General features: G+C 42.5%; 2 protein-coding genes across 3 annotated transcripts in view; one reads left to right on the forward strand and one right to left on the reverse strand.

Moving 5' to 3' along the window:
• LOC137640031 (activating signal cointegrator 1 complex subunit 3-like) overlaps positions 1–27,498 on the forward strand; it is a 410,828-nt gene that overhangs the window by 13,854 nt on the left and 369,476 nt on the right. The window lies entirely within an intron of this gene.
• On the reverse strand, positions 19,739–22,432 carry LOC137639539 (uncharacterized). The gene is made up of 4 exons (XM_068371806.1): positions 22,358–22,432; positions 21,953–22,138; positions 21,749–21,839; positions 19,739–21,654 (listed from the first exon to the last, which is right to left on the reverse strand). Exons 1-4 carry the CDS (start codon positions 22,430–22,432, stop codon positions 19,739–19,741), a joined length of 2,268 nt encoding a protein of 755 aa, XP_068227907.1.

A 27,498-nucleotide genomic window follows, 5' to 3' on the forward strand; every position in this document is an offset into this window, starting at 1 on the left:
TTGTCCAGTTATTTTTGGAAATTTTACATTTTTGGAAGTATGTTTATATAACATTTAAATCAGTGCCACTTGTGATACGAAAAAGAATAAATTTAAACTTACTCAATACAGTATTCCCCTTTCCAGTTATATTATGTGAAAATGGTTTCTTCATTTGTTTTTGGTTTCCTTGCAAGCCGTTTATTTAGGTAGGATTTAAAACTTGATATTTTGATGAAAGTGCAAGATGCTATAAGCCCAAGGGCTCCAATAGGGAAAAATAGCAGAGTGAGGAAAGGAAATAGATAAATGACGAGAATATATCATTCTAAAAACAGTGGCTGATACTGTTTTTAGAAGGATATATTGTTAATTTATTCTCATCATTTATTTATTTCCTTATTTCCTTTCCTCACTGGGCTACTTTTCCCTATTGGAGCCCTTGGGCTTATAGCATCTTGCTTTTCCTACTAGGGTTGTAGCTTGGCTAGTAATAATAATAATGATAATAATAATAAAATATACTGTTCCCTTCTCTTATATACTTGTTCACACTACGTCCTGAATCCCAGCTGTTTGTTTAAAACGTTTAAAGGCCTCTTCTGAATAACAGAGGCAAGGGACAGTGACATTGTCCTTGGAAGCAGGACAATGCCCTTCAGACTGACCACACATACATACGATCAGCGCCTAAGCCCCCTCTCCAACCAAGCTAGGACCAGGTAGGGCTAGGCAAAGGCTGTTGATGACTCAGCAGGTAGACCTATAGGCTCCCCCAAAACACCCCGTCCGTACCTCAGAAGGCTGGTGAGGTTGCAGCTACCAAAGGAACTTACGAGCTTGAGCGGGACTTGAGCCCCAGTCTGGGGATCACTAGTCATGGACGTTACCAAATAGGCCACCACAACATTTTATTTTTGCTTATATAAAATGATTAAAACTATTATTATAATTGAAATTATTATTAGAATTATTGAAATAATCAAAATTATCATCATCGCTTAAATAATTGAAGTTATTAGAATTATTGAAATTTTTATTTTCGTAATAAATATCGTATAATTTTCAGTGCAAAATAGTTACTCCTGAAAAAACCTCGGTGCCGGTTTAGTATGTGGCCTACCTTTCCAATATGGCCTGCGAAATTCTATCTGTTTTAGTATGTGGCCTAACCTAACCTAACCTAACCTTACCTTACCTTAGAGGTTGCTCTGGCCGGATTGGTAACGTCTCTGCCTGGTATTTGCCAGTCGGGAGTTCAATTCCCGCTCAGACTCGCTAGTGCCATTAGTGTCTGCAACCTTACCATCCTTGTGAGCTAAGGTTGGGGGGTTTGAGGGAGCCTATAGGTCTATCTGCCGAGTCATCAGCAGCCATTGTCTGGCCCTCTCTGGTCCTAGCTTGGGTGGAGATGAGACTTGGGTGCTGATCATATAATATATGGTCAGTCTCTAGGGCATAGTTCTGATTGCTAGGGTAATGTCACTGTCCCTTGCCTCTGCCATTTATGAGCGACCTTTAAACCTCTAAACCTAACCTAACCTGACAAGCATGGTAGGCCACATACTAAACCAGAATAAAAAAGGTAGGCCACATACTCATCCGGTACCAAAACTTCATTATCATATAGACAATTTGTACCTGGAAGAACACGGAAAAGAAAAAAAGAAGAAAGAAAGAATAGACCGTTAAGAATTTTTCTCGAGTTGCACACCATTTTGCCTCTCCTGGAACGTGAACAAATCTTGTATCGTCTCCTTTGTTTCCATTTTCTTTTAGATTTTTCTTCTTTTTTTGTGTCGTTTCTGCCATAATTGCCGTATTTTTTCTCAATAGATCCCCAAAGCTCTCTCTCTCTCTCTCTCTCTCTCTCTCTCTCTCTCTCTCTCTCTCTCTCTCTCTCTCTCTCTCTCTCTCTCTCTCTCTTTATATATATATATACATATATATATATATATATATATATATATATATATATATATATATATATATATTTGTTTGTTTATTTATAAATATATCGCTAAATATATATATATATATATATATATATATATATATATATATATATATATATATATATATATATATATATATATATATAATATATGTATATATATATAATATATATATATATATATATATATATATATATATATATATATATATATATATGTTTATACACATACATACATACATACATATATACATACACACAGTATATATATATAGAAGGAAATTAAACATTGTTCAAAGAGGAAAGTTGACCCACGCTGCTTTTTACAAATGGATAAAATTGAAGCCCCCAAAAATCCTAGAATTGAAGAAATATAATTTTCAAGGAAAAATGATAATAACCCAAGAATGTGTACATTAATTGTAAACTTATCAAACGGCATATGGATTCCAAAGACCATGATAAAATTAACAAAGTCATGTTACACTATGCGAGACTATTCTTGACTAGATGCTAATGACCTCCATGGAAGCAGAAAGACCAGTAAAGGAAGATAAATTAGGAAAGAAATCCAGGCTGAAGATGTCGTAATGAGAAGCGAATCAATCACAGCTCCTATTCAGAGTCTTCAGTTGGGTACCAGGAAAGTAAAAATTGGTACCGGGAGGGGAAAATCGGTACTGGGAACGGAAAAAATTGGTACCAGGAAGGAAAAATTGCTACCGGGAAGGAAAAATTTGTGTCAGGAAGGGTAAATTGGTGCCAGGAAGGAAAAATTGGTGCCAATAAGGAAAAATTGGTGTAAGGAAGGAAATATTGGTACTGGGAAGGAAAAATTGGTGCCAGGAAGGAAAAATTGGTGCCGGGATGGAAAAATTTGTGTCAGGAATGAAAAATTGATGCCAATAAGGAAAAATTGGTGTCAGGAAGGAGAAATTGGTACCGGGAAGGAAAAATTGGTATCAGAAAGGAAAAATTGGTATCGGGAAGGAAAAATTGGTGCCAATAAGGAAAAAATCGTGAAAAAAATTGGTACCAGGAAGAAAAAAAATGGTACCAGGAAGGAAAAACTGGTGCCAATAAGGAAAACTTTATGTCAGGAAGGGAAAATTGGTGTCAGGAAGGAAAAATTGGTACTGGGAAGGAAAAATTTGTACCAGGAGGGAAAAAATTGGTATCAAGAAGTGAAAATTGGTATTGGGAAGGAAAAATTGGTACCAGGAAGAAAAAATTGGTAACTGGAAGGAAAAATTTGTGCCAGGAAGGAAAAACTGGTGCCCGGAAGGAAAAACTTTTACTGGGAAGGGAAAATTGGTACCCGGAAGGAAAAATTGGTGACAGGAAGGAAAAATTGGTGACAGGAAGGAAAAATTGGTACTGGGAAGGAAAAAATGGTACTGGGAAGGAAAAGTTGGTACCAAGAAGAAAAAATTGGTACTAGGAAGGAAAAATTGATACCATGAAGGAAAAATTGGTGTCAAGAAGTAAAAAGTTGTACTGGGAAAGGAAAATTGGCACTAGGAATGAAAAATTGGTATTGGGAAGGAAAAATTGGTACTGGGAAGGAAAAAATTGATGCCAATAAGGAAAGATTGGTGTCAGGAAGGAAAAATTGGTACGGGAAGGAAGAATTGGTACAGGGAAGGAAGAATTAGTACCGGGAAGGAAAAACTGGTACCGGGAAGGAAAAACTGGTACCAGGAAGGTAAAATTAGTACCGGGAAGGGAAAATTGTTACTGGGAAGCAAAAATTGGTAATGCGAAGGAAAAATTGGTACCAGAAAAAAAATTGGTACCGGGAATGAAGAATTGGTACCAGACGGGAAAAATTGGTACTGGAAAGGAAAAATCGGTACCGGGAAGGAAAAATTGGTACGATGAAGGAAAATTGGTGCCAGGAAGAAAAAATTGGTACCAGGAAGAAAAAATTGGTACCAGCAAGGAGAAATTGGTGCCAGGAAGGAAAAATTGGTACCAAGAAAGAAAAATTGGAACCAGCAGGGAAAATTTTTGCCAGGAAGAAAAAATGGTACCAGAATTAAAAAATTGGTATTAAGAAGGAAAAAGTGGTATCAGTAGAGAAAAATTTGTGCCAGGAAGAAAAATTTTTGCCCGAAAGGAAAAATTGGTACAATGAAAGAAAAAACTAGGTAAGATGAAAGACACCAAATACTGCCAAGTAAAATAGCCTGATTTTTTATTTTTCAAATCAAACTAAATTTTATGGCATTGCCTCAAATATTTAAATGATAAACTTTTTTGGAATAATTGAAATGTTATACATCAGTTGTGAAAACTTGTATGTATATCAATCTGTACAGGATTTATATTTGTTTAACTACTTGTGATCATTATTAATCAATTATATTTTGGTATGAAGGACACAGGGTTTGAGCACGCTCTTCGCACTCCCCAAGAGAGATTAGTTCACCAAACTTTCAGCTGGGCTCCAGAAGTCACTAGAAGAGTTGGAGGACCCCGGCCTACATGGCTGGTGGATTATGAAGAGTGGAGTGGGAGATAATGAATGGAGAAGTATTGAATTAAAAGCTCAAGATAGAGACGACTGTCGAAATCTAACCGAGGCCCTTTGCATCAATAGGCGTAGGAGGAGATGATGATAAAGAACTTAAAAATAAAGTATTGGGAACGTTCATGCCTTACGATATGCCGGACTGTGGTTCGGGTCGCGCTCAAGCTCGATAGTTTCTTGTAGTGTCTGCAACCTCACCATCCTTTCCAACTAAGGATGGGGTTTTTGCGAGAGCTTATAGGTCTACATGCTGAGCTATCAGCAGCCATTGACTGGCCCTCCCTGATTCTAGCTTGGGCAGAGAAGGCGCTTGGGCGCTGATCATAAGTATATACGGGCAGTCCATAGGGTAATGTCCTGCAAGGACATTGTCACTGTCCCTAGACTCCGCCAGTAACGAGCGACCTTTAAAACCTTTAACTGCATTTGGGAGAAATCTTAAAACCTAAAAAAGACAAAGGACGAAACATTGTCACTGTCCCTAGCTTCTGTCATTCATGAAACCTTTAAAAACTTTAACTGCATTTGATAAAAATCTTAAAACCTTTAAAAAAAATACAAAGGGCGAGCAAAGCAAAGGTTTGTTATGCAAATACAGATAACATCGGTGAAGATGAGAGAGAGAAGATAAGAGAAGATGAGAGACTAGAAGATAAGAGAAGATGAGAGACTAGAAGATAAGAGAAGAGAATAGAAGAGAAGATAAGAGAAGAGAATATAAGAGAAGATGAGAGAATAGAAGATAAGATAAGAGGAGAGAAGAGAAGAGAAGAGAAGAGGAGAGAAGAGAATAGAAGAGAAGAGGAGAGAATAGAAGAGAAGATAAGATAAAATAGAATAGCATAAGAAAAGAGAAGTTTGTTAAGATCATATGCTGGAACTCCCTATGGAAATACCGTATAGTAGACAAATTGCAGTTTATTGCAATTTTGCATATTTTTATACATGCAAAACATCTTTATTTTTTCTGTAAGAAAAACTCGCATTGTCCGTTAAAAGGAATGGATATGTCTTATTGTAGGCAAATTGCAGTTTATAGCAATTTTGCATATAGCCTATTTATAAATTATATGCACATTTGTTTTTTTTGTTTGTTTTTTTAAGAAGAAAACTTGCTTTGTCCGGTAGAGGGAATGGAAATGCCATATTGTAGGCAAATTGCAGTTTATAGCAATTTTGCATATAGCCTATTTATAAATTATATGCACATTTGTTTTTTTTGTTTGTTTTTTTAAGAAGAAAACTTGCTTTGTCCGGTAGAGGGAATGGAAATGCCATATTGTAGGCAAATTGCAGTTTATAGCAATTTTGCATAAAAATATGATTTTTTTTTTTTTTGAAGAAAAACTTGCTTTGTCCGTTAGAGGGAATGGAAATACCATATTGTTGACAAATTACAATAAATAGCAATTCTGCTTATATTTATATATGCATTTTTTTCTCTTTTTTGAAGAAGGAAAGTTCTCTGTAGAATACTTTTTTTTTTTCTTTTGCATGTCCTACAAACGTAGAGGTCTCCAAAATAATGCAAATTTAGATCAATTTTAAGGAATTTGAATGATAAACTAAAATATTTATTAACTTACTTAGGTTTAAAGTTATATGGAAATATATCCTCGATGTTATCAAATACGTTGAGAGAGAGAGAGAGAGAGAGAGAGAGAGAGAGAGAGAGAGAGAGAGAGAGAGAGAGAGAGCCTTCCCGTTGGAATATATATATACTGTATGTATATATATATATATATATATATATATATATATATATATATATATATATATTTATTTGTTACACTTAATGCCAGATGTTGTCTAGGTTAAAAATTAGCGAAAAAAGTATGTGAATATCTTTTTATAAAAATGTTATTGGATTTCTCGTTAAAACTTAGTTTTTTTATTTTCATTTGAAGAATTTTTTCTGAAGAAAAAAAAATTTCCTTCGATTTTTGTCACTTTTTGAGCGATTTTATGTAAGATATATTTATTTAGTTTTATAAAATTATTATAACTTATAGTATAAAAGTGTAGGTGTGAATGATAGAAATAAACACTCATCTATTTCTTAAAATGGAAATATTTAACAGAAAAATATCAATTTCACGTAAAATATAACTTATAGATATTACCTTGTAATCATATTTATTCCATATTCAAATAGTATTCCTAATTTTAAATACACTGTTAAAAACCCCCGTTATTTTAATAGGAAATTATCCGTAGAAATATAATGTTCTTAGCCGTATTTCAGTAAAATACAGGCGACCGTAATTTTTACCCTACTTTGTTATTATATTTTACGGGTTGATGACCCTAATATCACTCCTTTGCGTTAATGTATCCGTTTTTAAAACGGTAAATGCGTGGCAACATTTATTCCGGGACTTTTACCGTTTATTTAATGCAAATAATTAATAGTGGGTAGAAGAGAGACTTTAGCTATGGTAAGCAGCTCTTCTAGAAGGACACTCCAAAATCAAACCATTGTTCTCTATGTCTTGGGTTGTGCCATAGCCTCCGTATCATGGTCTAACACTGTCTTGGGTTAGAGTTCTCTTGCTTGAGGGTACACTCGGGCACACTATTTTATCTAATTTTTCTTCCTCTTGGTTTTGTTAAAGTATTTATAGTTTATATAGGAAATATTTATTTTAATGTTACTGTTCTTGAGATATTTTATTTTTCCTTCTTTCCTTTCCTCACTGTACTATTTTCCCTGTTGGGGCCCCTGTGCTTATAGCATCCTGCTTTTCCAACGAGGGTTGTAGTTTAGCAATTAATAATAATAGCGTTTCAAATACCACCCCATTAAGCCACACTTTCATTTTTTGAAATTTAGTAACTTTTCGAGTTATGTTGAACGTTTCATTATTTTCATATCGATGCGAAGTACAGAAGACCTGTGCTGATTTGGTTGGAAAGTTTTGAATTTCAAATGGTTGATTTAGATTTGATTAATAATTGGCGGAATTAACTTAACAAAATGGTAGTTTAATCATAATTTTCTCATAATATGGTACAAAACACTTTTCAAATGTCTCCACTTGCATTGATTTTAATACAGATATTACCGTAATCTTTAAGTAACTTAAGAAGACAAGAAAAAAAGTAAGTTTGTCACTACGCAAAAGTTTTTAGATGTAATTCTGATCAGTGGTTCATGACAGTAATCTCTGATAGTCCACCACTTAATGTTGCTATTCTACCACTTATGTTATTGTTCTACTACTTATGTTTCTGTTCTGCCACTTATGTTGCTACTTTACCACTTATATTGCTACTCTACACACTTATGCTCCTACTCTACCACTTATGTTGCTACTCTACCACTTATGTTGCTACTCTGCCTCTCATGTTCCTACTCTATCTCTTATGTTGCTACTCTACCACTTATTTTCTTACTCTACCACTTATTTTCTTACTCTACCACTTGTTTTCTTACTCTACACACTTATGTTCCTACTCTACCACTTATATTACTGTTCTACCACTTATGTTGCTACTCTACCACCTACGTTACTGCCCTACCACTTATGTTGCTACTATACACACTTATGTTCCTACTCTACCACTTATGTTCCTACTCTACCACTTATGTTATTGCTCTACCACTTAAAATTAAACCTTGGGATGAATTTAAGAATTAATCAATGTATGACAATACATTCCTTGTACATCAGTAAATTTGTAACAAGCAATGAACGAGTGGTTGGATGATGTCTGGTGTAAGTGTTACTATAAGGAAGATCTAGTGTATAGAAAGGAGTTATAGTCTCTTACTAGTGTTGTCTTTAGTGAAAATTAGTTTGATTTGGTGTTGATTTTAATAGATCTGTGTAAAGGTTATCTTAGTGGGACACTTAGAATAGTTTTTCTCTGGTTAAATCAAGGTTAGCAAGTGTCTAGATCTCAGGTTAACACCAATAATTTAATCTAGATTTATACTAAATCATAGATTTGAGTTTGAATATTGAGATTAAGGTAAATTTTGTTTAGTAGGCAGCTCTAAAAATTCATATTTCATGACAGACAATATTGGTTTCCTTGCATAATTGGCCAAATGGGAGTTTCAAATCAAAGAATTTTGAGAATAACTTTAATAATTCTGGTGCTTAAATTTATTTCATATTTGAATCGTGGATTTTAAAGTGTTTCATAAAAAGTAATTGAAAGTATATATGAAAAATCAAATTCAACGGTTAATTAACTTAAATTAATTTCACTTGTTTTTGCATTAATTCTTGATTAAATCTAAAGAATTTTTTCAATAGCTTAATCAGTTGATCACTTTACCAGATTAGTATATCCTAATTGTTCTTATTTATAGATTGTCAAAATCATATTATGTTATTTTATGAATCTTTTAATATATTAACTTTTTACGTGGCCATATGTAGATAGGTGATAGGCAAGGTTTTGAGAGTTAAATATGCAAATATAAAAATATTCTTTATTAATATGAAGGACAAGCTTAAGGTTTATTAACATAATTCGTTTTTAGGGTACAAGTTTCAGGCTTCTGCTTTTACCACAAGTAATGAAATTTACAAATGATACTTTAATGATACTATAAGATACTTTATCATTCTGATTTTTTTCAAAAGTTTTTTAATAAATGTAATTGATTTTTATGAAGGAATAAAGCCATAAGTTCATCCCATTGAAATATAGACACTTTGCAAGTCTTGGCCTTAATTCTTTTCAAATCAAGTTTCATCTTCAGTATTCATGATAGTCAAAATGCAGATATTTTGGTTAGAAGCCAACCAGTTGAGCCATATCTAGGGTAACTGGAGATCGTCCACTATCCTTAACATTACGAAGAATTTAACAGTTAAAGAGGAATATTATCATACCTATAGATGTTTTTTCATTGTTAATAACCGTTTCAAACCATATAATGCCCAATATAATTCAGTTTCCTAAGTTTTAACTTTGACATTAATTTCATGACGAATTTCTGATAATTAGACTCAAATTCAGAATATATTCATTCACATAATACGTTTTAAGATAATTAATTTTTCAAATCCTTAAGAAATCTACTGACTATTAAGATCGGAAATACGAAGTTTATAATGCCAGAGATATTTCATTTAAGGTAGACTGACTTCAAAGTAAGAGAGGATGATTCCAAATAATTCAAAATCTCCTTAAGCTTTCCAATATTTTGTTTTAGTAAGAGATGTTCAGGAGCATGTAATATCAATAGAATTTATTCAGAGCTGGACAGTGTGTGTGTGTGTGTTTGTTTATACTGTGTACTAATTTTTATCAAGTAGGCCTACTGTTCGATTATTTGGTGCGTCTGTATGATAGGAATAAGTACTAGACAATGTGACACTTAGGTAAAATCTCTGTTTGGTAGGTAGCCTTACTGTTAGTTTAAGGGCTGTTCAGCTTTGTAGGTAGGCATATTGTTAGTTTAAGAGTAGTTTTAGCTTTTAAGAAAATCTTAGATTAGGTTCTCTCCACATAGCTTCCAAAAAGGGACTTATTTGAGAATGTATTACACATGGAACTAAATTGACTTTTGTTGTCCACGTGCAAGGTTAATGTGTACGGTCCGATCTGCCTATCTGCTAGGAGGAGTAGTAAGGATAGTCAGGGTAGTGGTTTGCACGTGTCTTCTTCTTTACCCGACTCAATCCTACACATGCAATGGGACGGATATGAGAGAGATCCTTTAGGGCAGTTATGGTTCCTGTCTAATTTTGAGAGGGCAAAAAGATTCTGGAGTAGTCGATTGTGGTGGAATTGCACTATAAGACTGATGAGGTCTCCACTCCCTCCACCCATTTTTTCATTTAATTGTTTCTAAACGAAAATTTAGATTTGAGAAAAAAAGTCCCCTTGTTCTGCCATTGCTTAAAGGTTTATCATTTAAGATGTTGTAAGGACTCCGCTTCCTCCGTCGTCCAGAAGTTCAACAAATTGTCTTTATTTAAACTCTCCTTTCGCTACACAGTGGCTTCCTATATATATGTATTCCGCTCCCTCAGAGCTACAATTTGACATATGTATTATTTCATTACATGTTTTTGTTTACTTGCAATTCGTGTATTTGTTCATGTGAGAAAACACATATTTTGGCGGGAAGTTCAAGCTGAATTGGCGCCTATGCCATGCTACCTTTCCTTCCGCACCCTGTATTATATTCCCATGCATATTTGAATAAACTATCAGTTGATGTTGGTGACACTTGTCTCACTGTCCTTACAATGTCAAAATTAGAATACTATAACATTATCTCGAAAATATCATACTATTCTTGGCATATTTAATTCACAATTATTGCATTAATGTCTGTAAGATTTTCAAAAAAACATTTCAAAAGAGAAGGAAATGGAAAGCATTCAAGGGCCTGGTGACTTTGTTCGTTCATAAACAGAAGTTTTACTCTCCCACGAGTTGGTTTTTTTATTTGACCATTAAGGATGTTTTTTATTTTGCTCTGCATCATTATTTGCCTTGCCTTTCCAGCCATCCCTAGTGTGGGATTTTGCCATTATTGTATTTATTTTCCCTTAATGTTTGAGAGTACTTACCTTCAGGATTCCTTATATATCCTTGTTCTTTAATTAAACATGTTTTGGTATTATTTTGTATTTAATTACTTCCCTTCAGGTATTGTGCCAAGTTTGGGCCACTATTCTCTGGTACTATTTCACTGGGCGGCACAGGTCGGAGCCCAGAAAAGGGATTTTGACGAAGGAAAAATCTATTTCTGGGCGAGAGACCTGTGCCGCCCAGTGAACCCACCCTTCTCCCTCCCTCTTGGGCCCCAATCTTGGGTGCTATAAGAAGTGACATCACAGGTGTGGGTTGGAATGTTGGTAGTAGAGATCGGAGTTAGGTGTTGAACGGCACCTCGCTGTAACAGGGACATTGGGAGGAGATATCTAAATGGTGCAAGGCCTCTGGTTGTGATTTATCACGCCTCAGTATATTATACCGACACCTATTAGGTGAGCGAGCTGGGTTCAACCTAGCATTCCTATAGAATTTTTTCTCTGGTAAATTCATAGCAGTTTAACCTTAGAAATGATGTAAAAGGAGCATTTCACTGGGCGGCACAGGTCTCTCGCCCAGAAATAGATTTTTCCTTTGTCAAAATCCCTTTTTTAGGAAAAAGGCACCAGAGACGATTGCCTTTAGGGGAGCTTATTATGGCAATTCAGACTTCTTTGAAGTACAGTAATGGAATTTTATACTCTATAGCAATCGATAGAATCATGATTCCTAGGCTTTCTGCTTATACTCTCCCCAATTGATCGAATCAGCGGAGTCGGGACAGACCCTGATGAAGATTCAAGTACGACAACACGACGTCTCGACACCCAAGTCTGCTTTTCCATGGCCAGCCCCAAGCTAAATTGAGGTTCAATCGTTGGGAAGTCACAGTCATTTGCTGCAGTAGATCCAAAGCTTGTCATGCCCAAGGACAAGGAAAAACATGGACTTGATCCAGTAAAGTGCCAAAAACAAAGCTGGGGGAGAAAGTTTGATTGTCTCCTGGTTGGTGGACAGGGGAGTCTAGAGAGCACACATCTCTTATGGAGTGCTCCATCATGCACGCGTTCTTCTGTTAGTGCGCACTCGTATAATAGCACTCACTCATATTCTTGACCTCTTGTTAGGACACCATCATCTTAGTTTTTAGTGGATAGCCCTACGTGTGCATATATATGCTTGGATTCTGCGACCGCATGCAGTCCGCACTTACTTGCAATGCACACTCTTGGTCCGCATGATTGACGTGCATGCCAAGAATGACAATGGCGAGGAACCAGATGACGTAAACAAATTTTCTAGTCAGACTAGTCCGCATCTGCCCTCGGGCGACTGACTAACTCCTCCCTGGATTCTTTGCTTTCTTGGGTGAGCATGCTATTGATCTCATGCAGTAATTATTAATCATGAGGGCTCTGTGCCTAGTATATTATTTCTTTTATGAAAAAGAAGTCACCCCTAAACTGTCAGGCGGACGCTGTTGTGCCTCCGATCGATCTTTCCCCACTTACTTGAGAAGGGTACCAAAATCGTTTTCGCTAGTCCTCAGAGGACGTCACTGCCTAGCGATCTGTTAGATGGGGTTCAAGTCATGCTGAAGCTCTATAGTTTCTTGTAGTGTCTATCACCTCACCATCCTTGTGAGCTAAGGATGGGTTGCTGGGATTGGCTATAGGTTTACCTACTGAGTCATAAGCAGTCATTGCCTGGGCATCCCTGGTTCTAGCTTGATAGAGAGGGGCCATATGCACTGGTCAAATGTATATGTGGTTGGGGTCTAGGGTCATGTCCTGCTAGGCCTAGTGCATTGTCACTGTCCCTTACATCAGCCATTCACGAGTGACCTTTATTTAAACTTTCTTCTTCATTCTTATCCTTCTACTGAGAGTCCTCTTGTCCTAGAGGTAAGTGATATCCGAGCAGAAAGTGAGATATTCTCTCTCTCTCTCTCTCTCTCTCTCTCTCTCTCTCTCTCTCCCCCCACCGTAATATTGCCTTCCTATCCCATTGGGATTTCATAACTCGCATCAGTATCCCTGAAATAGGACAACTATGCGTAATTGGATATATACTCGTCATTTTTTTTTTATTGTTACTTTTGTTTTTGTCTTTTATGTAATTCTGGATATTTTACCTCTCATATGGTGCAGTGTTTGCAGCAGGTCCTTGAGAAAAGTGGAATTTAATCGTAATATTTGCAAGGCTGTGTTCTAAAGTCGAAGGACCAATATTTTGTTCAACGAAGTGTTTTGTCTTCCTCTCTCATGGAAATGGGAATGTGTTACAAGTTCCATAGATCTTTATATGTATTTATAGTGTTAAGACATAGTCACGCACATAGATTTATACACACACACATATACTTTATACACACACGTATACTGTATATATACATATATATATATATATATATATATATATATATATATATATATATATATATATATATATATATATATATGTTTATATGTTTTTATGTATATATATATATATATATATATATATATATATATATATATATATATATATATATTTATTGTGTGTGTGTATGTATACACACACACATGACATTCGTAGATAATTTGTATCTTTCCTAACTATACAAACTTTAGCTATTTGCATGGGGTAATTACTTCGGCATAGCTGAATGACGAGCCATTAGAATTTTAACGAGGGTTTACTACCCCACCGCTAGTTAGGGGTGGCTTGCAACACCCCCCCCCCCGCCCCCTCACACACACTAGTGAATGCTTCACTTTGCTTAGAGGTAGGACTTATCCCGGGGGACAGGGCTGGCGGGCAAATATGTGTAAATAGCTAAGGTTTGTATAGTTAGGAAAAAGACAAATTATCTACGAATTTGTCATTTGTTCCGTAACTGAAATACAAACCACGCTATTTACATGGGGTGACTCAACCCTTAGGAAGGGCGGTAAGTCCCTGCCATACTGACTTTGGCTTTGCCTAGGACTCCATATTCGAGTGTGTAAGTACTCAGGAAATAAGGAGTCCCTGCGCCTCGCTAGCATGCTGTGAAACTGCTGCGGCCTACATAAACTGTGTGCGAAAGTGAAGAAGTGACTTGTCCTAGGAAGTTGACCTGGAGTTCTTCAGATGGAATTCTAGGCTAGGACTCTTCCAATACCACCAGACAGATCTTTTCATTCACGCAGACTAAAACCGGGTAACAATGCCCTCAACCTTCTGCTACTTGTCCATTAAGGAGCCTGAGGCTAGACCAGCTGTTGTGCAGCCACCACAGGGCCGATAGAGAACGTATCAAGCCTCCTGTGTGTCACGTCTTGCAGGTATTGGGCCGTGAAGGTGGTCTGACGCTTCCACACCCCAACTTGCAGGACCTGCGTCACTGAATAATTTTTCTTGAAGGCCAGGGACGTAGCTATGCCCCTGACATCATGCGCTCTAGGGCGACGTGACGGAGAAGGATCAGGATTCAAGGCCAGGTGTATTACCTTGCGAATCCAGGCCGAGATAGTATTCCTGGTGACCCTCCTCTTTGTTTTCCCAGTGCTCACGAACAAGGCTTGCACCTGGGGACAAACTGCAGCTGTTCTTTTAAAATACAACCTCAGACTCCTGACTGGGCACAGTAGGAGATGATTTGGGTCATCTGTTACAGAACGAAGACTCTAAACCAGGAAAGAGTTGAACCTTGGGTCCGGCACTCCCGGATTCTGAGTCTTGGCAACAAACTCAGGGAGGAATCTGAACGTTACCTCCCCCCATCTCCTTGAATGGGCGATGTCGTACGAGAGACCATGCAATTCGTTGACTCGATTGGCCGAGGCCGACGCTAGCAGGAACACCCTCTTCCAGGTAAGGGGGCGAACTGAAGCCTGGCGTAATGGTTCATAGTGAGGTCTCTTCAGAGACCTGAGAAGTCGAACCATGTTCCATGGAGGAGGTCTCACTTCCGACTTAGGGCAGGTAAGTTCATAACTTCGTATGAGAAGGGAAAGTTCCAGCGAGGAAGAAATGTCCACTCCTTGAAGCCTGAAGGCAAGACTTAAGACTGAGCGATAGCCTTTCACTGCCGAGACTGAAAGGCGCATTTCCTCCCGCAAATACACGAGGAACTCTGCTACTGCTGGAATAGTGGTATCGAGTGGAGAGATAACCCTTTCCATGACACTAACCACAGAAGACTCGCCACTTCGCCTGGTAGACCCCTGCGGATGACCTGCGCAGGTGTCCAGACATCCTATTCGCTACTTGTTGCGAAAATCCTCTCTCAGTGAGGAGATACTGGATAGTCTCCAGGCGTGAAGCTACGGATTTGTGGAAGATGTTGGCGTGTGGTTGTTTTAGTAGCTCGTGACGTGGAGGGAGTTTTCTCGGAATCTCTGTAAGGAGTTGCAGAAGGTCCGGGAACCATTCTGCGTGATGCCATAGCGGAGCTATCAGGGTCATTGATAGATTGACCAATATTCTGGTTTTGTTGAGCACCCTCCTCATCAGATAGAACAGGGGAAAGGCGTACAAATCGATGTTGTCCCACTGTTGTTGGAAGGCATCTTGCCAGAGAGCCTTGGGGTCCGGGACTGGGGAGCAGTACAGCGGAAGCTTGAAGTTCAACGCTGTAGCGAACAGATCCACAGTCGGGGAACCCCACAAAGTCAGGACTTTGTTGGCTACTTGAGGATCCAAAGCCCACTCGGTACTCACTATCTGCGTCGCTCTGCTCAGACTGCCGGAGAGCACATTCCTTCTGCCTGGAATGAAGCTAGCCGCTAGTGTGATCGAGTGGACTTCGGACCATCTCAGAATCTCTACTGCAAGATGGGATAGCTGTTCTGAAAAGGTACCTGGCTGCTTGTTGATATAAGTCATCATTGTGGTGTTGTCGCTCATCACCACCACAGAGTGGCCCGCCAGGACTTGGTGGAACTTCTGAAGTGCCAGGAACACGGCCTTCATTTATAGCAGGTTTATGTGAAGGTACTTTTCTGATTCTGACCACAGGCCTGAGGTCCTGTGGTTCAGAATGTGTGGCCCCCACCCTTTCTTTGATGCGTCCGAGAACAACATCAAATCCGAGGGAAGGACGAGAAGATCCACTTCCTTTCGTAGGTTCTCGTCTGCCACCCACCACTGGAGGTCTGTCTGTTCCGCATGACCTACAGGGATCAAAGTGTCCGGGGAATCGTGTCCTTGATTCCACTGGGACTTGAGTCGCCACTGGAGAGATCTCATTCTGAGGCGACCGTTGGGAACCAGACAGGCCAGAGAGGAGAGGTGGCCGAGGAGACGTAACCACGCTTGGGCTGGAAGTTCTTCTCGATTGAGGAAAGGCCTTGCGACCTTTCTCAACTTTGCTATCCTGTCGTCTGATGGGAAGGGTTTGTGGAGATTGGTGTCTATGACCATGCCTAGATATACCAGTTTCTGAGAGGGCTGCATAGAGGACTTCTCGAGATTTACCATGATCCCTAGATCCTGGCAAAGTTCGAGAAGCTTGTCCCGGTGGCGAAGAAGGGTTGCCTCCGAGTCCGCTAGGATCAACCAGTCATCCAGATAACGAAGGAGATGGATGCCGATCCTGTGAGCCCATGATGATATCAGGGTGAAAACTCTAGTGAACACCTAAGGGGCTGTGGAGAGATCGAAGCACAGCACCTTGAACTGGTAGATCTTTTTGTCTAGGCAAAATCTTAAGTACTTCCTTGAAGACAGATGGACTGGGATCTGGAAGTACGCGTCCTTCAGGTGCAGTGTACACACTAAGTCTTGTGGTCTCACTGCAAGGCTGACCGTGTCTGCCATCTCCATACTGAACGGAGTCTGTCTGATAAACCCTTTCATAGTAGAGAGGTCGATGACTGGTCTCCAGTCTCCAGACGCCTTCTTTACAAGAAAGAGTCGACTGTAGAAGCCTGGGGACCCGTCCACTACCTCTTGGAGAGCGTCCTTCTTCAACATGGTCTGGACTTCTGCCCGGAGGGCCTGCCCCCTTACTGATCCCATAGTAAGGGATCTCAATGACACTGGATTCGCTGTCAGGGGAGGTAGAGAAGCTATGAACGGGACGCGATAACCTTGACCGATCACGGAAATCGTCCAAGTATCTGCCCCGAGTTGCTGCTACTTTGTCGCGCAATTTTGTAGGCATCCCCCCACTGGTGGACATGCAGGGGGACTGCCAATCCTAGCGTCTACGGCCTCAGCCGTTTCCTCTAGGATTTTTACCTCCCTTGGAGGACTTTTTGCTTCTTCTGCTCTTGGCAGGAAAGGGCTTAGACACCTTCGGCTTTGCTGCTGTCGTCATCTTTGTGTCCTTAGCTGGACTGGGCTGTTGGGTTGTTGGAGGTTTGTAGGGCCTCGATGTCAGGGCCCTATGGATGAGGGAGTCCTGGTTGGACTTCCTCCACCTCTCAGCGGTTAGCTCCACGTCCCTAGGATCAAACAAACTCTTACCAAGCACGGAAGAGTGTCTGAGTCTGCTAACGTCGGAACTGGGGACGGGACCTTCTGGTGGAATCTTTCAGCCACTGCGTCTCCTCGTTTGAGAATCGTGTTGGCCCACAAGCTCGAGACTTGGTGAGCCAGAAACTCGATGGTCTGCGTGCCTGAGAGCAAGAATGTCTCCAGTACCTTCCTGGTGCTTTCTTTGGACAGATTCTCAGACCGCACCAGGATGCCCAGAGACCCCAGCCAGATGTCAAGCCACGAAGTTGCCTGCATGGCACACTTCGCCACCTTCTCCTGGCTTAGGATCTCAGTAGCCGAATAGGACATGTGCCGGTTGGAGAGTCTCTCTAGAGGGACTCTCCCAGTGCGTTCTTCCACGGAGTGGTGAACTGGAAGACCCAAACAAGTCTCCTCTAGGATCTCAAAATACCTCCTCTGATGGACTCGAGGAGGAGGGAGGAGTTTGTTACTAGCACTGGATCTATTGGAGGAGGCAATCTCAGAGAGCTGGACCTCGACCTTGTCTTTGGCACTCTTCATCCCTTGTGACCAGGGCAAAGCTGCAATGCCCCTAGAGTGTTTCTGGGTGCCGTAGACTCAGTCCAAGACCGTGTCCTTACCCTCACGAGGAGGAATCTCTGGGTCTGGAATCCCGTTGAGGTTCCTCGTGAGTGTCAGGACTTGCCAGAACGCATGTTCTGACTCTTGGTGCTCTCCTCCTGAAGGACTGGCAGCAAAGTCTCCTGTCCCCAGTGGCTCTTCCTTGGGGGACTCGTGGACATCCTCCGAAGGTCTAGCTGGCTCCTGTCTGATCCTTGCCGAAGACTTATGAATAGTCTTAGAGTCCTTCGGTTCCCTCATGGGAGGGATACAGGACTCGAGTAACGATGGATGCAGGCTTTTTTCCACCCCTGTTCGAGAAGACTTCTCAGGAAGAGGCGGAGTTTCCCCCATTGGTGCGATGGGGGAATGGTCCGTCTCGTCCATCTCTCCTGAGGATGGGTAATCCTCATCCGTAGGGGAGGGAGAGAAAGTCTGGGGGAGAAGGAGCCTTGCGCAAGGATTTGTGAGGAGACAGGATAGCCCTCGGAGACGTCTCCACGGAGGGGACTCCTCTCTTCCTCTTCAGGGGGAGGCATCTGCCACTGATTTGTGACCTAAGTCAGAGAGCACAGGCTTCATAGCCTGCATAAGAGCTCTGACCAGGGTCCCAAACCAGGGCTGTCAGACACTCCCTCTGGAGGGAAGGGGATCGTTCGATCCCTTGGAGGAGTCGACAAACGAGGGTTCGCCTGAAGAGAAGCTGAAATAAGAGAGTCCTTAGACCTGTCCGGGAACCGCCCCTCCTCTGGCGAGTGTGCTGTTCTGCGCTTGCGGGGAGGGGAACGAGATGATGACCTATCAGCCTGACGACAATCGCACTGGAGCCTTGTCCTGGGTCGCGTGCAAAAGGATCGTGCGCAGTAGGAATTTCTCTCTCGCGCGAGGTTGGTGGCGAGGGCGCCTGGGAGTAATGGCGCGCAGGAGATGGCGCGTAGGCGTGGGAGCGCGCAGAAGATGGCACGGGGGGGCGCAGGAGAAGGCGGGTGAGTGCGGGCGAGCGTAGTAGATGGCGAGGGCGTGTGGCGCGCAGGAGCTGGATCGTGAGGCGGAGGTGAAGGCTGTATGCGAGGGCGCGCAGTAACCTGATGCGGTACTGTCGGGCGCAAGTGGGCAGTAGCGCGTGGGCGCATATCCATAAATACTGGGCGAGGGTGCGAGTGCGCAGCCTCGTGATAGCGCTAGGGTGGGTCTGCGCATTGGCGCGCAGGTGAGCGCTGAGCAGTGTGTGCAGGTATGTTAACCTGAGGAGACCGTGGGCGCGCCGGGCGCGCATCAGGATATGGGCGCGTAGGTGTGAGCTGCTGCGATGGGCGCGCAGGGCGTGCGACCGGAATAGGGCGCACCGGTGTGCGCTGTTGAGTTGCATGGGGCACCTTGCGCGCAACTGGAACATTGCGCGCAACTGGAGGTGCGAGTATAGGATTGCGCAGTCTGGATGGAGAGTCCAGGGGTACCTGTGAGCACCCGTGCGCTAACTTAGGCACTTCCTGAACTGCGCGCTGAATTGTAGAAGCGCGTTGGCGAGCACGTGTGCGCTGTATCAGGAACTGCGCGCGATGGGGGTGCCTCGCGCCTAACTCCAGAAGGGCGCTGAGAGTCTAGAGGTACCTGTGAGCGCCTGTGCGCAACGTGACAGGAACCGGTGGGCGCTGGAGTGCAGGTGAGCGAGTGTGCGTTGGTGGGTGCTGGCGCGCTAGATCAGGAACTGCTGGTGGGCGCCGGGGCGCAGTAGGTTATGGGACATTCCTTTTAGTAGATATCACTTCAAACTGAGATTCAATAATAAATTCATTAAATGTAAAACAATCTTCTTCAGAAAACCATTGCATACCAAGAATTTTCACAGATTCACCTCCCCCATATAATTCAAATATCTCAAGGAATTTCTCCCTTAAAGCTTTACTATTTGAATTCCACCTAGACAATGACATACCAGCTTCAGCCATAATCTTGTTTGCCTCATTAAACTTGACACATGCTTCAGCATCACTGTCAGCACCTGACAACCAATCATCTACATACAAGTTATTATATAATTTATTTACAAATTTAGAATGGGAATAATTTTTCAAATGAGTTTTGATGGTAGCATTTAATAAAAATGGGCTGCTCTTATTACCAAAGGGAACACGGACAAATCTTATAATACGTACAGTACCATTACAATTCCGTAAGAATCTGTGTACATCTTGGTCCTCTCTCCGAACCTTGATCTGCAAGAAAGCCTTAGTAATATCAGCCATTAAGGCTACCTTCCATCTTCTAAATCTTATCAATACTCCAACAAGATCAGGATTCAGAGAAGGTCCACATTCAAGACAGTCATTTAAGGAAATGCCATTATAACCCACTGCCGAGGCATCAAACACAGGCCTAACTTTAGTAGAATTGCTACTCTCACGCACAACAGGTCGGTGAGGTAAATAATATACATGATAAGATGTAACCATTTCAGAGGGAGGAACTTCCTCAATAATACAATCTCTCTCATATTCTTTAAAAACCTCATCATATCTTCTCCTTAGATCAGGACATTTTTCAAGTTTGACATTTAAATTATCTAACTTTTTCCTGGCCAGTTTTTCATTATTTTGCAGCCTTTGTTTAGCAACATCAGATTTCCAAGGTAAAGCTACCGCATACCTATCATCATTAAATTTTACAGTTTCAGAAAATGTACTCATTACATTACTTAATGTACTATCTTTAGAAACAGCCTCTTTAGTACAAATACCCATAGATTCCAAATCCCAAAAGTTATTCAAAGCAGATTCAGAAACATTGATACACAAAAGTTGGGAATTTACATTTCCTTTATCAAAGGATTCATTACAAGAACCAGATAAAATCCATCCAAATAAAGACTCTTGGGCAACTAAGTTTTCATACTGTACATATTTATTAGGTAACATGAACTTCCAATAAGCATCTAACCCTACTAAAATATCAACATTAACATGACGACTATTCATATAATCATCTGCTAACTGTAGAGAAGAAAAATGCTTAATTTTTACATCAGGGACACTAGGGCGGAACAAAGGTGCACAAATATCAGGTATTTCAGATGCAAGTAAGGAATGACTCTCCCCTTTAATGTCAATCAAATTTAAATCATACACATTACATTGATTCCCTTTAGAGGTTTTGCCACCCCCAAATGATGAATACGATATACATTCATTCGTAACCCATCTAGGTTGGACTTTTTTCACAAATTTACAAGAAACATAAGGTCTGTCTGATCCAGTGTCAAAAAGTACAATAGCTTGGTACATGCCCTTCTCACCCCAAACCTTTACCTTTGCAGTCTGCAACACATTACAAGTTTGAGACAAAAGATTATTATTTGGGTTAGATTCACAATGAGTCACACCACAATGAGTGACATTTTTGGTAGGATTAGTAACAGAGGAACCACTTGTGCCTGCAGCTTGTTCATTAGGACTACTCTCATTTGCATTAGATTTAGTGCCAGTAAAACACAAAACATTATGCCTTCCTTTACATTTCACACATTTTGCTGGGCAACCCCTGGAAAAGTGCCCCTTTCCCAAACATCTAAAACACAACTTAGCAGACCTAATAGCCTCTTCCCAATCAGCCACAGAGAGTTTCAAAATAGCATTACAATTTTCACTTTTGTGACCTTTATTACAAAACATACACTGAAACCTATTCCTATATAGGCCTGCACCAACTTCGGAAGACGTTTGAAGGGCCGAGGCTGAACTCAAATTTACCTCTCTTTTCGGATTCAACGAAACGATCATCTGACTTTCCTGGATGAATATCCTTAAAGGTGTCTGACCGCTCTCGGCGCTCTATTTCTCTCTGTAAAAATTTCAATAACTATGAGAGATCACTCTCATGCCCAGAACTTCTCTGGACCATTCCAAGCGGATGTCACTGGGTAACCGAGATAAAATAACAGGTGTCATAAATACCCCATACTGTTTACCATCTACTCCTAAAGCCTCTAGGCTACGTACATGGGTTAAAAGTTCATCTTGCAATTTCCACAAGGACAATGTGTGCTTGGAGCTACCAGGAGCAATCTTAGTAGGCAATGCAACACCTAACAAAGGCTGAATATGAGCAAAAATAATACGTTCTGGTTTACCAAATCTCTCCTTTAATATATTGCAAGCAATAGGATAATTGACACTAGTCTGGGATAATCCTTAAATCACTGCTCGTGCTTCTCCTTCCAACAGTGACTGTAAATAACAAAATTTACTTATGGTAGGAATATCACTGTCATCTACTAAGGCAACAAACCTATCCCAGAATGATTGCCATTCAGTTAAAACTCCACTGAATTTGGGCAACTCCAATTTAGGCAATCTTACATTAACGTTGCACGAAGAATCGACAGAAGCAGAACCGCTTTCACTAAGCCTAGGCTGACTTTCATCTTTAGCCATATCAACTAACCTTTGGGTAGCCTGTACCCTGGGAGCTCTTACCTCTCGCCGAAACTTATCTGCATGCTCAATGTCCTCAAGTCCTTGGAATTGCAAATTTCTAATTCCAGCATTGACTGCACATCATCCAAAGTGGCCAGACGTTTGTCAAATTCGTCAACGGCGTCTTGCAACTCCACTTTGGTCACGTTCTGGTCGTCCAGCAATACTTGCAAAGTGTTTGACGACCGAGTAGCCCATCCACGGGCTGCGGCACGGCTCTTCCTTAATTTTCCTTCCTTCATTCTGCCATACTACACAAAATTGGATTCAGCAACTATATCCAGAGAATCCCGGGTCTGGGCACCAAATATTCGCTCCACTCAAGACAACAACTCTGGGAGCGAACGAACACAGAAGACATCAAGGCAGGAACAGAAAATTCAGGATGTGAACAAACCGCCATTAACAATGCTCACCTTTTTTTTGTTAAGTCAAATACAAAATTTCCCAGATAGCTCTTGGTAAATAAGTATTAGTTATTCAAACATAAATAATCATATTTTACACTTAAATTAATATAAACAAAGAATGAAAAAATAAAATAATTTACAAACAAATTAATCAAATAGGAGGTTTACTCATATCCAACAAGTGGCAAGATATGGGAGGAGCCGTTACAAAGCTCTCCTCCTCCGTTACAGTTATGGTTACTCGGATGATGTCATACCCATCGCCATCTTGGATGACGTAGCATCCGCCCTCCATTTCATTCCTTTTAGCGTTCGGCCAATACCTCAAGATAGAGTTAGATAGGGAGGGAGTTTACTAAGGCCTTCCCAAGAAAGGAGGACGGGTCCATCAGGACACCATGGCTATCTCGCCCAAAGATAGATTTTTCGCTTCGCTCAAAATCCGTTTTTTGGGCTCAGGCCGTCTCATTCTGACGGAATTTTACCAGAGCATTAATGTATCGTGGATTTCCCAGTTGTGCCTTCAACTTCCAGACAATATTTCCTTGGTCTCTAGGACCTAAGAGGCCTACGACAACACCGTTATAGTCGTCTCCGCTTAACATATATAATGTTAGTGCTTCCTGCCCCCTACAGGGAAGAGTCGAACCAGACTCGGGAAAAGTCTCGAAGTTGCATGTTACACTGAACCGTCCCAGCTGTCTAAGGAGACATGCAGGCCTCATTGCATGTCTGTAGCCTGAGTTTGTATCAAGTGGTAGAACAAGTTGCATTTCAATGGAAAGGTTTGTGTAAGCGTAGGAACAAAGATATCATTATTGTTCAATACATCATGCAGAAGAAGGGTTGAAAAATACTCTCACAGTTTCTTTATTAAAATGTTTTAGGGCAAAAGAAGACACATAAAAGCATTTTACGTTTATTTGAATAAATAAATGAGGAGAGCATACATGTGAAAATATAAATTGTTCCGTAACTGACATACAAATCATGCTATTTAATAAGGGTATTACTTTCGGCGTAGCTGAAATGACGAGCCATTAGCATTTCAAGGAGGGTTTACTACCCCATCGCTAATTAGCGGGGGTAGGGGAGGGTAGCTTGCTATCCCCCCACCTCACACACACCTGTGCTTGAGCTCACTTTGCTCTCGGCTCAGATGGTAGACGGACGTGTCCTCTCTCATCCTCGCCTCTCTCTTGGCAGCCATTAATGCTTTTTTGCTTTTTCTTTGACAGGTTTGAGTGTGAAGTTGGCCTCTGCGATTATGCGCACCTGTCCTGGATTACCCGACCGCCCCTGCGGAACATTCATGTCGGCGGTCGAGACTGACCCTCACACCCTTTGCTCTTACTGTAGAGACCAACGGCGTGATAGTGGTAATAAGTGGGGTGAGTGTAGGGAGTGGTCTACCTCCCAGTGGGAGAGGTTTTCTTGGCGACGTAAGAAGTCCAGGCGGGATATTTCTCCTTCGAAGGTTTCTTTGAAAGGAGAAAATCCCAAGGACACTTCTTCCGTTGCCCAAACCTCCTCCGAAGCTCCCACTCGATCGGTCTCTTTCAAGAGACCGTCAAGTGGCAGCGTAGACCATGGTTCTGTTTGCCAAACTCGGTGTTCGAGAGATGGCGTTGCCTCCCCTAGCGAGGCAGCTCCACCTCTCCCCCCGGGGGAGGATGTTTCACTAACTAATTTATTTCAGCTTTGGTCTTCCTTGGGGCTCGAGGGTTCGCCCTCCAAGGAATCTCTACTTGACATCATCCGATTGGGTGGTGCTGTTAAGCAATCGCCGACATTGGCAGAGGTTAATCCTCTGTCTATTGTCGACGTTGTGGTGTCAGAGGTATCCAATGCGGTATCTCCTAATACCTCTGCCCCTTCACATCCCGCAGTAGCTGAAGGCTTAGTTTCTCCCGTTCCTGCTCCTGCCGTTGATTCTTCCCCTCGGGGAGTTCACTTACAGAGACTCCTCTTCGGAGGACTGCAGAAGGTCAGCTTGCTGATCCAACGGCCCCCAGAGGGTGCATCCGTTGCAAGGTTTGCCTTCCTCTTCGCCGGATAGGCCTTCTTTCACCTTTTAAAACGGTGAGGAGGCGCCTCTTCGGTTCGTCATCATCGTTGCCAGCGCCCACGTACATCCATCTCCCCTGCGCGCCCACGATCTTCGGAGCTGTAGAGAAGTCAAGGACTTCGCCTACACACCAGCGCTCGCCAACGCGACGCCTGCTGTCTCCAGCACACCATCCCTTGCAATCGCGTGCGTTCACTTGCTCGCGCCCACAAGGATACGCACATGCGCCCTGCACATCCGCGACCATCCTCTTCAGCAGTTATGCACCGCCATCCTGACGCTCGCCCGCAAGATGCGTGCCCAGGCACACAGGTTCCAACTGGACGCCCGCGGGCAAGATATATCTCTCCTGCACGCGCCCTACTACATCTTCTGGGGCGCAAGGACTTTCGCTCGCACGCCCACGGGTCCAACATCCTGATCCTGCGCGCCCACGCGCGCGAGAACATTCACCTCCTCGCACACAATCAGCCTCCTGTGCACTCTCCTGTGGTCTCATAGTCTCTCGCTTGCGCTCCTACCCGCCATCACTCGCCTGCGCGCCCTCGCAATCGCCCGTGCGCATCAGCAGTCCCCCGCGCGCACCCCATCAGTCTCCTAAGCTCGCAACTCCGGGTATTGCCCATCGCGTGTGTGCCAACACGCTCCCCAGCGCGAGCGCCAATACCCTCCTGCGCGCGAGGCAGCAGGACAACGCACTGCAAGTTCGCCATCGTCACATTCCCCTCCCTGCAAGCGCAGAACAGCGCGCACGGCGGTGGAAGGGAAGCATCCAGAAAGGTTCAGGAACCCTTTTTCTTCTTTTCAGACGAACCCCCCAAAGGAAACTACAGTCAAACTGCCATGGTTCAGGGCACTAATCAGAGCGGTTAAACAGGCTTTCAAACCTGTTCTCTCTGAGTTAGGCCACAGATCCTTGGCTGCGTCTACCCCTCTGAAGAGAAAAGAGGAGTTTTGGACGCGGTGACTTTTCCAAGAGCTAAGCTATCTCCTCGTAAGCTCTCGAGGCAGGTTCCCTCCCCCCCCCCAGACTTTTTCTCCCTCCTTGTCGTATGAGGATTTCCCGTCGTCAGGGGAGTCAGATGAGGTGAGACATTCCCCCATCGCACCAATGAGGGAACCCCACCTCGCGTTGAAAAGTCTTCCCGGGTAGGGGCGGAGAAGAACTTTCCTCTGTCTTTGTTTGAGTCCTGTATCCTTCCCAGGAATGAGTCGAAGGACTCGAAGACAGTGCCAAAATCCTCGACAAACTTAGGATGGAGCCAGCTAGTCCGCGATTCTCCCCAAGTAGAGCCTTTGGGGACAGGAGACTTCGCTGCAAGTCCGACATCCGGAGGAGAACTACAAGAGTCGGAACATGCATTTTGGTAGGTTCTGACTCTTATGAGGACTCATGGGTTTGCCGACCCAGAGATTCCCCCTCAAGAGGGCAAAGACACGGTCTTGGACCGAGTATTTGGAACTCAAAAACATTCTAAGGCCAGTGCGGCTCTGCCCTGGTCTCAGGGGGTTAAGAGTACCAGGGACAAGATCGCTCTCCAGCTCTCTGAGTTAGCCTCCTCCAACCACTCCAGAGCCGGCAACAAGCTTCTCCCTCCTCCTTGCGTACAGCATAGGAGGTACTTCGAGATCTTGGAGGAGCCTTGTTTAGCCCTTCCTCTTCACAATTCTTTGCAAGAGCTTACCCTCTTGAGAGACTCTCCAACCGGCAGGTCTCATTCTCGGCAACAACTGAGATCCTTTACCAGCAGAAGGTTGCGAAGTGTGCTATGCAAGCCACTTCGTGGTTGGATATCTGGTTAGGGACCTTAGGTATCCTGATACGCTCTGAGGATTTCTCCAAAGAATATACCAGGAAAGCTATCGAGTTTCTGGCCCACCAAGTCTCGAACTTGTGGGCGAACACCATCCTGAAATGTCGGGATGCGGTGGCTGAGAGGTTCCATCAGAAGTCTCTAGCACCGAGATAAATAGGCTCAGGCATTCTTCCTTGGAAGGAACAAATCTGTTTGAGCCTAAAGATGTGGAACATGCTGCTGAGAGGTGGAGGAAGTCTCACGAAGACTCCCTCCTGCATAGAGCTTTGACATCCAACCCCTATTAGCCTCCAACACCCCAGCAGTCCCATCCTACCAACACTACGAAACCGACAACAGCAGCGAAGACAGTGGTGTCTAAGCCCTATCCTGTCAAGGACAGGAAAGGCAAAAAGTCCTCCAGGGGAGGTAAAAATCCTAGAGGGAGCAGCCAAGGCCGTAAACGCTAGGATTGGCAGTCCCCCTGCATGTCCACCAGTGGGGGGATGCCTACAAAGTTGCGAAGACAGGTGGCAGCAACTCGGGGCTAATTCCTGGACGATTTCCGTAATCAGTCAGGGATATCGAGTCCCGTTCACAACATCTCTACCTCCCCTGAAGACTAATCCAGTGTCATTGAGCCCCTTGTCATGGGATCAGCAAGGGGGCAAGCCCTTCGGGCAGAAGTCCAGATCCTGTTGAAGAAGGGTGATCTCCAAGAGGTACTCGACGGGTCCCCAGGCTTCTTCA

Source organism: Palaemon carinicauda, chromosome 4 (genome assembly GCF_036898095.1).
Source record: "Palaemon carinicauda isolate YSFRI2023 chromosome 4, ASM3689809v2, whole genome shotgun sequence".
NCBI lineage: Eukaryota > Metazoa > Arthropoda > Malacostraca > Decapoda > Palaemonidae > Palaemon > Palaemon carinicauda.